General features: G+C 44.8%; 1 protein-coding gene across 4 annotated transcripts in view; it reads right to left on the bottom strand.

Moving 5' to 3' along the window:
- dipk1c (divergent protein kinase domain 1C) overlaps positions 1-15480 on the bottom strand; it is a 40835-nt gene that overhangs the window by 5755 nt on the left and 19600 nt on the right. For all 4 annotated transcript variants that reach the window (XR_015106482.1, XM_086150671.1, XM_086150670.1 and 1 more), the window contains 6 exons: positions 7525-7728; positions 7393-7446; positions 6148-6341; positions 5177-5459; positions 2433-2597; positions 345-419 (listed from right to left, as the gene is read on the bottom strand). Coding sequence is in view for 3 of the 4 variants with exons in the window: in XM_086150671.1 (XP_086006797.1) it covers positions 345-419; positions 2433-2597; positions 5177-5459; positions 6148-6341; positions 7393-7446; positions 7525-7728 (975 nt within the window). In the remaining variant the exon portion in view is untranslated. The remainder of the gene's footprint in view (positions 1-344; positions 420-2432; positions 2598-5176; positions 5460-6147; positions 6342-7392; positions 7447-7524; positions 7729-15480) is intronic.

The raw sequence follows: 15480 nt of genomic DNA, 5'->3' as shown, positions 1-15480 counted from the left end.
GCGGGGTTAAACCCGAACCTCTTACCTGTCAATCACGAGGCCACATCCCACGCCTACTTCTACACAAAGCTGTAATAAGGTCATTTCAGCCTCTGCTCGTCTCTTCCGCGTTATGTTTGTGCATGTTGCGCTTCACACGTCCCCACTAGCAAAATACACCCAAATATCTGAGTGAAGCGTCAGCGGCGCTGTTGCAACCTGATGGATACAGCTTTCGGGCTTGGGATGCAATAATATCGCCGGTTTGCTCAATATTATACTAATAATATATTTTGGATGTGTGGGTTTTCTTTGCTTCTTAGCGGTGAAATGGAATAGAAAGAATGTTGGGAAAAGAGACTCACCTGCAGGGGGAGCCCTGCTTTGGCGCCCAGCAGCGTCGGGGAGAACCACGGCCTGAAGATCTTCTCGCAGATCACCTGAGGACCAGCGGAAACCAGAGGAAATGGAAGGAAGAGATGACCGAGGAGTGAGTGTTTTGTTTTTTTTTTGTTTTTTTTTTGTTTTTTTTTTCAAATTGCATTTATGTTGATGACGCCTCATTTTTCATCGCCAACATTTCTCAAACAAACATTAAATCCCGGGATCCACAAATTCTTGGGTGGAAAAAATTAATTTTTTCAAGAAATCGTATTAAATATAAAATTTCAAAAAGAATTATTTTTGCCTTATATTAAAAGCCGTGACAACCTTTGTTAAACTATTAATTGTGGTTTTTTTCGTGCCTCACAAATAAAGAGCAACAGCCTCGTTCTCTCATTGATTTTCTTTCTACTGAAGCTGCTGATTTATATTTTAATAAAATATATATTGTACAGATCATGTTCTTGTTAGATTGTGACGCTCACATTTTGACGCTCCCGCCTTCTGGCATTTTTCATTACAAATCTAAAATGACATGTATATGAAAGTTTTGCTGAAAAATAATGAGGTAAGACATTCTTTTAATAATTTTTAGTAATTTTGGAAAAACTTTTTCTTTATTCATTATCTATACTGCATATCCTGAAGCCTGAACCAGTTATCACTGAGAGGGATCCATCGCCAGTAAGTTTTAAATCACCAAAAAAAAAAAAATTAATAACTTGAATTAAATTGGATTGGATCTGATTTTCCTTTTAACTAAATACTGAAAGATTATTGTTTCATTTGGATTCGGGGATTTATGTATATATTTCTATTTCTTATCACGGCACATCCTTAGATATCCTCAACTTTAATCTTGTAAAGCTGCGTTTGCGCCGCCACCAACAGGACGCAGTATTCTGGGGAAAATCACTGCAAGTGTTCAGAAAAAATATGAAGTATTCCCAAAGAGGATTTTGGGAAGTTTAACGGCTTCATCTGGGGCCCCCGGTCACGACCACGAGGTGCTTTACGTGCACGTGTGCTCCAAAGACCACCGTCAACTTTCCCGACCACATCTGTGATTTATTGACCCACAGTGATTTGTTAACTTTCACTAAGAAAAAAAAAAGAACAAATGGTGCATCAACAAGAATCGCTGTTGCCGATCTGCCTTTTTGTCTGATAGTAACAGAAAAAATCTTGAATTTCCTCAGCGCGAATTATCTTTTTTTTTTCCCCTTCTGTCATAATAGTTTTTTTCAATTTCAGCCTCCTGTCTTTTCAGCTCAGTGCATTTCCATGACGGCGATTAAGCCAACGGAAAAGTCACAAAACGAGGAGAGCGCTTGCAGGGACAATCTCAGTTTTGTTACCCCAACGACTGCGGGACCTCAGAGGGGATTTTAAGGGTCAGTTGGGAGCAATGTTCCCTCTAATTTTTCATCTGACTGTGCATACAGACAACCTCCCCGAGCACACTGAAGACCACTGTGAGCAACGTTAGATGTGCACGCTGTGTGGCCCCACACCTGGGATCGTAGCTTTCTGATTTTTCCATCAGCAAACACGCTTACCACTTTGGCTTCGCTGCATGTTTTGCAGAGCAGACCTTTCAAGAACCCCATTTTTTTTTAACTTTAGTTTGGTGAGTGGACGTATCACATTTTCGCCGCCTGCTCGTTTCGCCATGATGAGGGGTTAGCATGTTAGCATTAGCGTCACTTAACCCCGCCGCACTGTTATTTGTTATATAGCGTGTACAGGCAGAGCACGTGCGCAAGTACTGTCAATTCCGTAATTGGCTGCGTAGCGTAATTGCATTGTATCGTATGATTGGCCGGACAACTGTCGCTCAAAGAGTTAAATGATACAGAAAAAAATGTTACATATCTAATTCATTTGCAGTGCACTGGATCAGTTTTCTTGTGCGCTGAGAGTGTGCGAGCAGTGCGCAGTTGTGCAGTTGCGCAGCTTGGAGGGAACATTGGTCGGGAGGTGTGAGCGGGACCCCTCGCTCCTCTGACAGCAACCGGGAACTGAAGAATCATCGAACAATTAGCCGTGTTCCACTTCCCGTGTTGTACCTGCAGGTTGGTGTTCCTGCGGCGAGGGCTGCACCGGCGCCTGACCGGGTCGCAGCGGGACGAGCAGTCGAAGAAGTTGCAGTCGTCGTCGCTGCTGCAGTTCTGGTCTAGGATGTCCCTCATTTTGGGTTCGAAGAACGCCATGTCCACATCGATGGCCACCACCTGCAGGCGGGTCAGCACGCCGTTACCTGACGTTTAGGTGCTGCTTATGAATCGCAATGGCAGAATCACACTTTTGGGACGAGATCACTCGTTTTCTATTAGCACCTTAACATGCTCTCTGGTTTTTATTTTGTTTTTTACGACCCGGTTTATCATTCAGTGGTTCATCCCTCTTCTCCAGCCCTAATCCTGTTTTCATTTGAAGCACTCGAGCGACTTGGATTTTATCGCTGCCATTAATATGAGCTGTGGTAATTCTTGCCAGCCGTAATGTTGGTGCAACAGACGCACAGATAAAGCTTACTGCAGGTAACTGGGCATAATGAAGCAACAAACAAAAAGCAAAGGGAGAGGTGAGTAAACCAAAAGCATCATAGCTGAAATAAGTAAAACATTTGGAGGTACTGCTAGGATTATTTACAAGAAAGCTGAAACACATTTCAGTACGCTATCCTGCAAAAAAAACTGTAAAAAAAAAAGACAGATGTAATGGCTACACATTTTAGAAACCAATTATACAGCAAGTATTTGCGATATCTGTCATCAAAAATGTGTTGTCCTGCATGCAGTTGCAGGTGGGCGGAGCCAATTTCAGCTGTTCTGGGCCAAGAGGCGGGGTTTAACCCAGACCTGTCAATCACCGTGCACGTGAAGGGACATTCAACCATTCTCCGTCATTCACACCTGCAGACAATTTAAAGTCCTCAAAGAACCTGCTGGATGTTTTTGGTCTGTGAGAGAAAGAAGGAGAACCCGCACAGAAGGAACTCGACCAGCTGCTGGAACCAAATCATGAACCTCCTGGCTGTGAGGTGAGAGAGCCGACCCACCATCGTGCCTCCCAGCAGGAACCGATTTTACCATGAATATTTATACAAGCCACTCAAATAACTTTTGCAAGAACAATATGCCTTTGTAGTATTTCACAGAAAAGTCGAAACCCGTTAGTAAATCGCCGATACTTGTTTTTAATCCCAGATTCCCCGTCGTAAAGTGTTTTCCCATTCCTATGCACAAGCGCAAGCTAAGTTCCGGCACGTTCCATAGCCATTTCACCGTCAGGAAGATGGAAAATCTATAAACAATTGTTTTTGACTGTTTTATCTAACATAAAATCTACGTTTCACAGCTGGAATATTTAGTTTTATAACCTATATTTGACAACATCCCCGTAACTAACAGTGGGCTGCTGCCACCCATGTATGTCAACGCTTATCAGGTAAACGTGCTAACGCTAGGGGCAGCAGCGACGGAGAAAACACTCGTCTGCGCTCCGGCCTCAAGGCCTTTAGCCGTTCGCTCCGCGGCAGCCTTCAGCGCAAAGCGTGAAAGATGAAAGGCTCTGGATTTAGTTGTGGTTGTTGGCGGCGGCCCAGCGAGAGACCTGACGCGGTGTTGAATTAATGACAGCCTGCTGCATAAACTAGCGGGTAGCGCTAGAAAAACAAGCGCGGCCTCCTATTCTTTATTATCCCAGCCCAGCGAAGTCGAAGGACGGAAAGAAAAACACAGACGAAAAGACTTCCGCCTTTTCTTTGTCGTGCCCCGTCTGCTTATTTTAAGAGCTCAGAGAAATAAACTACTTTCTGCGGTCGAGCGGTCGACGTTGGTAGGTCGGGTTCGGGTTAGCTAGCGGGTGACTGAATGGCGCCATGCGCTAAAGTATCGCAACTTCTCTAAACCTTTTCTTTGGCTCCAAAATGAAAATCCGGGCAGGTACGAAAAGACATTTTCACTTTATATCTTAGAAGTAAACCTATAAAACTTCAAAGTGTGTTTCTATCATGAGATGACAAAAGCAAATGTAAATTCTGGTTAGCATGTATGATAGCAAAAGCAAAAAGCTTTTAAGCTTAAAGTGTCATCAGTAAAAGTGCTTTTGTTTTTCTTAGTTTTTAAACATATCAAAACTGAATAAAAGGAAGTGAAATTTTCTCTTTATTTTCTTAATGAGATTAAATTTAAAATCGACGTTTATATTAAATCAATGTAAATAAAGGAGAATTAAATGTTTAAACAACATTAAACAAAACATGTTAAAGGCAGCATATATGGTTAGCATCAGCATAGCCGCACGAAAAGGGGTAACATTAGCATAGCAGCACGAAAACCAAACAATGGAAAAAAAAAACATTGTTCTTGATATTGTATGATTAGAAATATTAAAATTAAAGCACATTTAATACTTTGCTGATAAAACCTAAAAACAATGAAATAAGAGCGAATTTAGATGGTTGTAATGTGCCAGTTGAAGAAATGATAACAGAATGCATATCCCATAATTCCTGCAGGTTCCTTAAAATATCTCAAATAGCAGGCAGGAGGATTAAACCTTCAAGTTTGTGCCGTCAATGCAGAACTGAAACGGTGTTACTGAAGAATGATTACAGAGCAGCGGACGCTGTCGGAAAATACTTCTCTTTCTTAAAAAAGAAAAACGATGAACACACCGATCTTCATCTCTGCTCTGACTAATAGCTTTCTTTGAAAACCAAAAAAAGGAAAACCGGTCTCTTTTTTTTTTTTAAATTCCACCAGCCGTTTCAGCTACTCGTATCCGAAAAGACTCTTTCGCTCACCGTCAGATCCTTCCTGATGGCGAAGTTCTCGGGCTTGATGTCGCACAGGTGCAGCTTGTGGGTGAAGTCGTGCTCAAAGTGCCACACCATGTCCAGAAAGCTCAGCGCGATGCGGTGCACCATCTCCCGGGCGCTCCACCGGCCAGACGGCGGCACCGGCGCCTCCTCCAGGGAGAAGATGTTCTGATCCCAGGCGTGCCCGGCCGACAGGTACTCCACCGCATAGAAATGCCCACAGGAGCCCAGCACTTTGGCCACGTGGGTGCTGAGGTCCTGGAGGACTCTGGAGGTGGGTGGGTGGGTGGGTGGGGGGGGAGAGTTACCATGAAATACCCTGCAATACTGTGTCCTGCTTTTTTTTTTTTCCCCCGTTTTTCAACCCATTAATGTTGAAAAAAAACACTTGCTGCCTCAAAGTATCCCTGTGCTATGGTAACCGGATAATCTGGGATGGTCAGCACTCAGCATGCTGCGGCTGATCGTTGGCTGGTTGGCATGAAAGAAAGACACAGGCCGACAGTTTCCCTTTTTTTTTTCTAAAATTAATATAAAGAGAAATCCAGCGGTGAACTAGCATTTGCTCAGAAAAGAAAAACAAACCATAAAAACCTGTGTATTCTCGTCCAATCAGATGCCATTTTGGGCAAATCCCCTCCTCCCCCAGACGCAAACCTGAAATGTTCCCTTTTTTCCTCTTAAAATGAATAAAAACAGAAACCCAGCTTGAAACTAGCGTTTTTTTCAGCTCAGAAAGGAAAAATGACCTAAAAAACCTGTGGTCATCTCATCCAATCAGAAGTAACTGAGCAAATCTCTCCACCCCCCCGACTTGTAAAACAACCATGTTTCAGAGAGTCAAAGATTGCCGGAAAGGCAAACAATCCCAAGCGGGATTGTCAGCAAGAGGAGTGTGTGAAAACCTGCCCTCCCATCTGTGTCTCTTCTGCAACACGTGAGGAATGGCGTCTCACCTGAGGAAGGTGTACTCCTCCTGCTGCAGGAGCGACCAGAGCGAGGCCAGCTCTGCTCTGGAGTAACCCGAGTCTCTGCTCTTCAGCTTCAAGCCCCACAGCCTGGCCAGCGAGCTGTTCCCTCCTCCTCCCATTCCTCCTCCATCCTCCATCACCTCCTCCTCTTCCTCAGCCAGACCCAAAGAGTTCCGCACCTGATGAAATCAACACAAAACTCGAGGAGACTCTCAAGAGCAGGACAAAAGAAAAAAAAAAAAAAAAAAAAAGCGTAGAGGAAAAATGCTCCCGCTGACAAGTGATTTTTATGACAGGGGGTTTGGCGTGTGTTTTATAGCCGGAATTTATATGCAATAAAAATTCCATTTCAGGTGGCATCACTAATTACTGACAGATTTTAGGAGGTGCTCTATCACACAGCAGTCATCATGACTTAATTCAAACCATTTGCATGCATGAAAAAAATTACAGAATTGTACGTGTCTGTCCGATCCAGTTATTTCAGATTCTGCACGCTAACATTAGCTGCAGGGCCGAGCCCGATTCAGCTCCCGGGTGGCACAACGGCAACGATCCTTCAATCTTAACGTAAATCGCGTAACGTGAGTATTTTGTTTAACTTTTAGCGTGGAGGCTAAAGACTAGACTCTATTCCAGGTGGCTGAAGAATCTCGACTCCCACCATTTTGGCGAGAGCTCCGTAAATGCAGCTCCAGCTGAGGGTGCGCGCCGAGCCGTGCGTTTCATGAGGTCGTGACACCGTCGTAACGCTGAGCAGATCGCTTTTCCCGCGCGCAGAAAAACGTGCTTTCCTTTCAGCATCCAGTGGATGCAAGAGCCCAGCGTGAGAGCCTCGGCTCGAAAGAACTCTGGAACAGCTTGATTTTTAGAAAAAACATCAAGCTGGGAGTGAATTAGAGTTTTCGGAGGGAGAATAGGAGCCCCCGCTAGAGTTTGTGTTTGTGTGTGTTCACGAGCGTGAAACTCAGCGAGAGATTTGCCTGCAGAGCTTCTCAGCTACCGCTCTTGTACTTTTTAGGCTTATCCCGGTTCCTGTCAGATTCTATCCCGTGGAATGTTTTTATGGGATAATCTACCCCGACTTCAACTCCTTCTGCAACTTGCACAGAATTAAGATTATTTTTTTAATACTTAATCTTCCTTTTCTTGAGGAGGGGGGTAAAATTGTGCTTCTCATTTGACTGACGTGCCTATGCACCGTTCCAGGCAGCTCCTGATGTGACGTACCTCCATGGTGGCGTAGAAGATCACATCCAGAGGGGAGAGTTCCTCTACCGCGTCCTGCCGCGAGACAAGAAAAACACAATCTGCGGCTGCCCAGACACTCGGCTCCTTTTGACACCGGGCGGCAAACTTTACCTGGTACTCCAGGATGCCCAGTGGCTCATAGGAGGAGAAATTTTCCAGCTTGGATTTGAGGATGATGGGGTTTCCTCTCCAGCGGGCCTCGATGACCTTTTTCCCGTTCTCGTAGTAGAGGCAGCGCTTGTATTCCACCAGGCCCAGCACGCACAGGTCCCTGCACATGTCGCCCGTCACTGAGCCCTCGCCAAACTCCAGGCACTGCGGAGAAGCAGAACGTGAACAACCGGCTGCAGTTGCATACTCCTGCACTGCGACCTTTCCGCAAGAAAAGGTACCGCAACACACTGACATGCACACTGCTGGTTTTCTGACTAGAATTGTTACGGATTTGGAGGTAATTTGGAGATAAGACCGACACGCAGACTTAGACCATGTGAACAGGTACACGGACACTGGGTCGGGGGATTCGGGTAGGGAGCAGGCAACTAGCAACTAGGCAGAAGGCGCTAGCATACATCAACAAGGGAGAGGTTCAGTTGGGGACGGGCCGCTAGGCAGAAGATGCTAGCATACACAGACCGGACAGAGGCCCTGTTGGGGATGGGCTGCTTGGCGGAAGACATTAGCATACACTGACGGAAGGAAGCCCAGTCGGGGACGGGCAGGTGGCGGCCCGGCAGAATGCGAAGCTTCAGCAAGGGAGTGATGGCCTGTCGAGATGCACGGTTTACACCCATTGGGGAAGAAGCGGATGGGGAAGACAGAGCAAATGGTGAGGAGGCTCAGCAGACGAGGGGAAACAGCAAATAACCCGTCAGTGGGGCTCAAAGCGCTGCCTTTTAGGCCATCACCGATTGCCAACAAAGAGAGCCGGCGGTGCGCTCCCATCGGAGGGCAATCAGTGACAGCAGTGCGCTTGCCAAGCGCCGAGCCCGCCGCGAGCCCAATCCCGACATAGAATACCCTGTTGACCAATGTCCGACCAGTGGCATGGAGATGGGGGCATTCAATCAGAGGAAACGATCTCGTAATTTTAAAATTTCAGCGGTGATAAATCAGTTTTTGGAGGCTCACCGCACTGCAGAGGCAGTTGTTACCACTTTATTCCTTTAAACATGCCGCACCCTTTCTGCCAATGGCTTTTCCGTCCTGCATTTCCTCAAGTCATTACTCATCTTCACTTTTTTGTGCATCTAGATGACTTATTTTACCTCCTGGGGTTAGCAAATATCTCTGGACTGGGTACAGCTATGTTTTTTCTCGGTGATACTTAATTAGATATTGACGCTGGACTCTTTCAACGCTTTCTGTTTCACACAGATTAGTGCCTACAGAAGAAAAGTGTGCAAATTCTAATAACAAACCATGCAAATAAACGAGAAAGATACAAACAAACAAAGACTATGGACAATAATATACAACAAAATACAAAATGTGAAAAGAATAAAGAGTGTGGGTAATGGTTATAGGTGTACGGTAGTGTATGTGGGTCGTAAAAATGAAACTATAAGAAGCAGGTTGTCCCGGAGAATGTATAAATAGAAATATTCCACAGATGAGAGTGGATGAGAGAGATGGAAGTAGCAGGAAGGCAAAAAAATATTTTTTGCGGCGCCTATAAGCAGCATCAACACCGTGCGAAGACATATTTGCGTATTTGTTCTGTTGTGTAGTCCCAGAAAAAGTAAGACAAAAATGCTTCGTCTCACCAGTTGTACATCCATGGGTGCACGCAACTTATTGAGACAAGTGGAGAAAAATTTACTCCGAATAAGAAGAGCCAGAAACTCAAAATAAAATTAAAAAAAAAAAAAAAAATCAAATTATCTATAATTGTTTTTATGGAAACCATTGCAGCGATGCCTGGCAGAGACCGAAACTAAGTGAAAACTCGATAAGCCTGTTGTACCCGTATGCATCCAAAACCTTTTAAAAGTGCGCAGAAAGAGGCCATAACCCGAGTACAATGTTTGAAAAAAAAAAAAAAAACAAGCTCAATTCTTGCGTGGCCGTCTAAAGTGATTGTCGGAAACAAACGGCTCGCATAAACTCAGCGGCCTCCTGGTGGCTCCAATAAGCTGAGACGGAAGCCACCCTCTGATCAGAAGCGTCCAGGACGACAAGGTCTTATTATTCTCGGCCTGGAGAGGAGCCACAGCACAGCACGGCCGACGAACGCAACCAACAGCCGCAAACTTCCCCCGCGTCTCCTGTGAGGATACACTAATCGATCACCTCACAGCGGCTGTCAGCACCTCGGACTGACACGGAGTCAAGCTCAGGTCCCAGACACATCGTGCTGGAAAAACTCAAACTTTTGGAGGTTGTTGACAAAACTCGGTGTTTCAGAAACGGCCAGCTCCCCAAGGCCTGCCAGTAAGAGTCAGGCTTTGTCGTAGAATAAAAATCCCTCTGCCTGGAGCGTGAAGAGACGCATCCGGAGCCACAGAGAACATCTTTGGATGAAAGGGGAGAACCAAGAGCTTGTAAATTCTCCGGAAAAGAAGCATCGGATAGTTCCCTCATCTCCACTTGCAGGCAATGATTCTCCAAATAGTGATTTAACGGTTCCTGTACAGTTATTTTTTCCCTGATCTTCAACATTTTCCTTGGAAACACCGCTCATGTGCTAAACGGATATCTGAGTCGTCTGAGTGAGCAGGGCGTGATCTTTACCGGGTACTGGCTCATCTTTCAGTCAGTGCAGACTTTACTCAATGTTGTCCGTCTTCCTCCCACCTTCCAGAAAATAGCAGGTTAATTGAATACACCCAGTAGTTACCTAAGCGACAGAGGAGGATGCTAACCAGGTCACTTAGAGTGTGGGGAGGGTGGTAAAGCCGCAAAATATACATAAATTAATTTTAAAAAATATGGTTGCAACTTTGCAGATTTTTGCGGCCTTGTGATTGACAGCTGGCTGGTCATCCCAGCCTCTTATGATATGCCAGATCAGAAGCTCTGACAATGAATGGGGTCACTGACGGGTCAAGTCATTAAGCTAAAACACCACTTACCTTTTCTTTTAACATTAGCTGAATGACTAAGCATCCCTGCTTATTTTGATCACAGATGACAATAAGCGTTGACTGAAAACCACATTGCTCATCCTATGCTTCGGGTTCCATCCCTTGAGCATACATGTCTGCCCCTGGCGAGCTTTTTGTACTCCCACGTGTGGCATTTCCCTCTGAAATTGCAGAGCATAGCAGCCCGTTACAGCTTCCTGTCGCACAGATATGTATGACTTGTCAGCTAAGCTACACCCAACAGCTGCAGATGATCCGCATTGAGGGAGGGACACAGGTGGGCAATGACCCGCTCTTTCAGTTCGCTATTTTCTGTCCTATTTCGGAGAACCCCAGCAGAACATTGCTGTATTTGGTCAGGTCCGCCACGGTAAGGGTTGAGGTAGGATAAGAATCTCAGTTAAATCCACTCGGGTCGCTCTACTTTTCAAAAGCTCCTCATCAGCTCCTGTTGATGGTTACCGACTCGCTCTTTGATGGCTCATCGGGCGCTACCTCACTGTTCCCCACCAACTTGTCCTCTGACGTTGGCAGCTAGTCCTGTTGTCTCCCCATTGGACATTACAGCAACCCATCCTGCTCAACAACCAAAAGATGTTTTCCTGCAGACTGAAAAAAGGAGTTTGTCACCTGGGGAGGTGGTGAGGCTCAAACTTAGACGAGTTTTTGAAAGCCTTACTCACGAAGCTCACAACAGCGGGGAAGCTTGTTAACCTACGTTGTGTATAGATGCCTCGACTGGACAAACAAAGTGGTCAAATTCAGGCATGTGGTTCTCCACATTGTGGACCACAAGGCCATTTATGCTATCGACACAACGCTAATCCAAGCGCACAGCTAGCTGCTAGTATAAGCAGCGAATGCTCTTCTGTGAATTTCAAGGATACAGCATTGATCGCTTTAGCGTTTTCGTAAGAGCCTCTGTTTTCTCTGCAGGAAGCTAACAGCTAGCTAAAACTACTGCTATGATATTAGTGACAATCCAAGGATATCACTGACCGAGGATCTTTCCAAATGCAACTATCAGCCTCGTCTTTCCAGTTCTTTTTCTTGTTCTTCGCTGGCTGGGATGTCTTGCCGCAGCATGCAAGAATTCCCACACTTCCCACAAAAATCCAATCACCAGGGTCATATCGGAGTAAATTTTCACATTTGATGTGAAACAGATCTTGTTTTTTTTTTCTTTTTTTTGTGATTTCAGACAAAGAGTGCAGGCACCAATTACTGTCACCGGCCAAGAATAACAATAATAAAAAACACTTGAAGTTTTGGAAAAGAAAACAAAGACACCAAACAGCTTCTTGATGCTGTTAGTAATCTTTCAAAAGAGATAAAATGGAAAAATTATCCGCTTGCTGTCATTCTTTCCAAGCCCATTATCGAGTCCACTGCTCTTCACCTTCTGCCAAGACTTACGCTTCTCCACCAGGGTCGTCTCTTTCATTTTCTTTTTCTTTTGTTTGCGCTCGAAAGCCGGGACTCGCCCTTGCGCTTGGAGACCAAATATTTCCGCGTCTCGAGGTGTGAGGGATGAGGTTGAGGATTAGCATCGTTCTCTACGGGGATTACGCGGCAAATCCTTGTTCTGCCCGCATTCCAACATAAACATCAGTGGAACGACATCACATGAGGCAGCTGTTTCAGGAAAAAAAACCCCAGGCTGCGTACTTCCTGTTGACGCCCTCCAGGCTACTAGCACTCACAGACTGATCTTTAGAACCCCCCCACAAAGTATTTCAAACTCGGATTAGGCGAAGGAGGCCGGCATCCGTCAACCATAGTGTGGGATCTTCTCACGAACGCATGTTTATTTTTGAAGCGCGCATCCGGATGGGAAGGTTGGACTGTTTGTCGGTTTACCTGAGGTTGTTTTCAGTGTTCTGGACAACGAGATGACGTTGATTCCCGCTTCAGTTCGGTTGTGCATTCAGAAGCGCCTTAGAAAGTCGACAGGCCAACAGTTTTGTGAAAAATTATGAGCTGAAGTTTGCTGGTTGGGCGTTATTTAAGTGAATAGTTTTCTGGAGAGGATGAAATAAGTGACGTTCTGATTCTAAAAATCTGTTTTCACTGTTCTACTATGAATTTGATCACTTTAACCTTTCTTCTAAATCTGCGAGGAGCCGATCCCAGCTGACATTGGGGCGAGAGGTGGGGTTTAACCTGGACCAGCCAACTGTCAATCACAGGGTCCAAATATAGGGTCATCCAAACATTGACTCCGTCATTCACACCTACAGACAATTTTATGGTATTTGATGATTTCGCTAGTTTGGGAGGAAAAACGAAAACCTGGAGGGAACAGGAAGAAGATGGATATCTGTGGAAATGCCAAAGAATTGTTATGTGGAACTGAAATTAGCCTGTTTATGTGATGCTTCAGGGAGTTCGCTGGGTCTCGAAGCCCTGCTTTTAGCGGAGGCGCCGCCAGTACCGTCCGAGGCCGGCGTACATCCACCGGCCGCCAGAAGCCGTGCAACATCTGCGGCAGATTAGGAGTCCGTGGACACGCACGGAACTAAGCGTCCAAATCACCGGCGCACCATTGTCTCGGACGACTTGCTGTTTGCATCGTCCATCATCCGCCTGCTTTTCAGCAGCCATATCTGTTTTCCTTTGTCTCGGTTAATGACCTACTCCCTCCGTTTCAGCTCATTTCACCCGTCTGTCTCTGTCCTTGTGTCTCCCCTGTCTGCTTAACTTCTGCCTCCCGGACTCTTCCAGTCCTGATCGGGTCCAGGCCTTTGGCGTAGACGCCGGGTATTGTATGTCCAAATACATACTTTTGAACATAACCAATATGGCGTCACGGTTTTTACCAGCCGTCCCGTTTGTTCTTCACACGTACTGAAGTTTGGTTAAATTCGAAAATATTTTAACGTTTTACCAGACCCAAAATTATTGAGTATTTGCAATTGCAATATATAAAAAAAAAAGTTATATTAAAGCACAAAAGTACTTTCAGGAAAATGTACTTTAATATTGATATAATGGGCCAAGGAGCGTTTAAGCGGCCAAATATATTCATGGGCCTTCAAGATGATATTTCAAAGATATTATCCAAAACTTGACACTCGGCTGGAGATGACTGCATGTATAGAAAGATGCTAACAAAAATATAGCTCCTCTTTTTTTTCTTTGTTTCTGTTAGTTTCCACTCTATTAGTTTCCACCTCACACAATTATTGGCACAATGAAAACAAAATCACAAAAATCTGGGGCTGCTCGCCACAATTCCAATCCCCTGCTTCTCTTCCGCAACCCAACAACACACACACACACACACACACTTAAAAATATATTGTTGACATGTCATGTTGTTTATCATCATTATTTTCATCCAAAATTATTAACAAATATTTATAATGATCTACCAGTAAATAATTATTCTAGAAATGCCCCTATAATCTTCTCACTTTTGCATGAAAGTAAAATTACAATATAATTCTGTGATTTTTTTTACCGCCAAAATTTCATGTATAAAAAAAATGTGTGTTGGACAAGAACCATAGATTACACTGCAGCTCCATTCATCATTATCATTATTTCATTTATCATTATTATTGTTTGTATTATTATCATAAAATTACTAACAATAATTATTATGTTAAGTATCATTATTATTAGTAGTACTAGTAGTAGTAGTAGTGGTTGTAGTATGTAAAAATAATAATGACTAATAATACTCATTTATGAATAAATTAATTGATCATATTTTTTTGTATTATGCAAAAAGAGGTATGGCTGAATGCAGTCCAGTGAAAAGCGTAAGTGGAGACCGAGACATGAGTTCAGCGACGGAAAAGTCACTTGGAACAGATTTTAGTTACAACTGAAAAAAGCCAATTTGAGGGTAAAAGTTAAAATACGATCCCAATGTACGGCAGTCACCGTCACTGCATGCTTTGACCCAGATACCGAGGTCAAAGAGCGTCGGCATCCGGCCTGCGCTCCAACATTTCATTATCATTCTAACCCATAATGTGGAAAGAAGTACGTAACAGGGTTATTATTACTGGCTGAAGTCCAGCGGTGCGTTTAATGCGCCAAATATATACTTGGGTTTGCCGGAGGCCTGGTGATTGATGAGTGACTGAAAGCATCTCGGTCGGAGCCCAGAACACGGCATGGGGCGATTTCATAGTGCAGGGGCATTAATGAACCCGCTCACCTGCAGCCGTCGGGTTTACGTTCGCCGGAATCTTTCCGCTTTTTTTATCTCTCTCGCGCGTGTGTGTGTGTGTGTGTGTGTGTGTGTGTGTGTGCGCACTGTGGGAGGGGGCATGATGTGAGCTAGAGGATTCTGCGTTTAGCGTTTCTTCGGTCGTCTCTCATTACTGTGTGCGATGACGGCGATGTGCAAGACGTCAGACTTAGAGCTGGGAACCCATTCTGATTCAGTTATTGAAGAACTCTTATTTAGCGATATCAGCTTTAAGATAACAACTGTCAAATCAACTATTTAATGCTTGGCCGACACTGTGTGATGTTCACAGTCGCAGACTTAAAACTGAAAGTCGGAAGGGAATCCAAACAGCCTTCTGGAGTCTTACGCTCCGGTCATCTCGGCCGTTGAGTGTGAGGTGATAATCTTACAATCTTAGAGGCGTCGTGGGTCAGTCTTTTCTTGACTTGGCTTATGACTTCTTGGCTTATGACAATATCGTACGTGTTTGAGACTTTTGCAAGTCTTTCAGTCTGGCTTTTTAGTAAAAAGCTGCCACGCACGGCTCCGACGGGGCTTGAGTTCTTGCCCAAGGACCGTTTGACACGGAGGAGCCGGGAATCGAACCGCCGACCCCTCGATCGAAGGACTGCTTGTTCCGAAGAAGAAGGAGGAGGAAAGCCCTTGATTTATGCTGGACTTAAACTGAACCATTTTCACGGGTGCAGACTAAAAAGTCAGAAGGAAATGTTAGTTTTTTAGAGTCTTCATGGAGTGGCAGCACGCTCCATTCCTCTCGGTCCTGAAGTTTAAGGC

Source organism: Fistularia commersonii, chromosome 8 (assembly GCF_037954325.1).
Source record: "Fistularia commersonii isolate RoL2024-O1a breed Wild chromosome 8, RoL_Fcom_v1.0, whole genome shotgun sequence".
NCBI lineage: Eukaryota > Metazoa > Chordata > Actinopteri > Syngnathiformes > Fistulariidae > Fistularia > Fistularia commersonii.
Note: the sequence above shows the minus strand (reverse complement) of the source record. Positions and strands in the feature narration are given on the sequence as shown.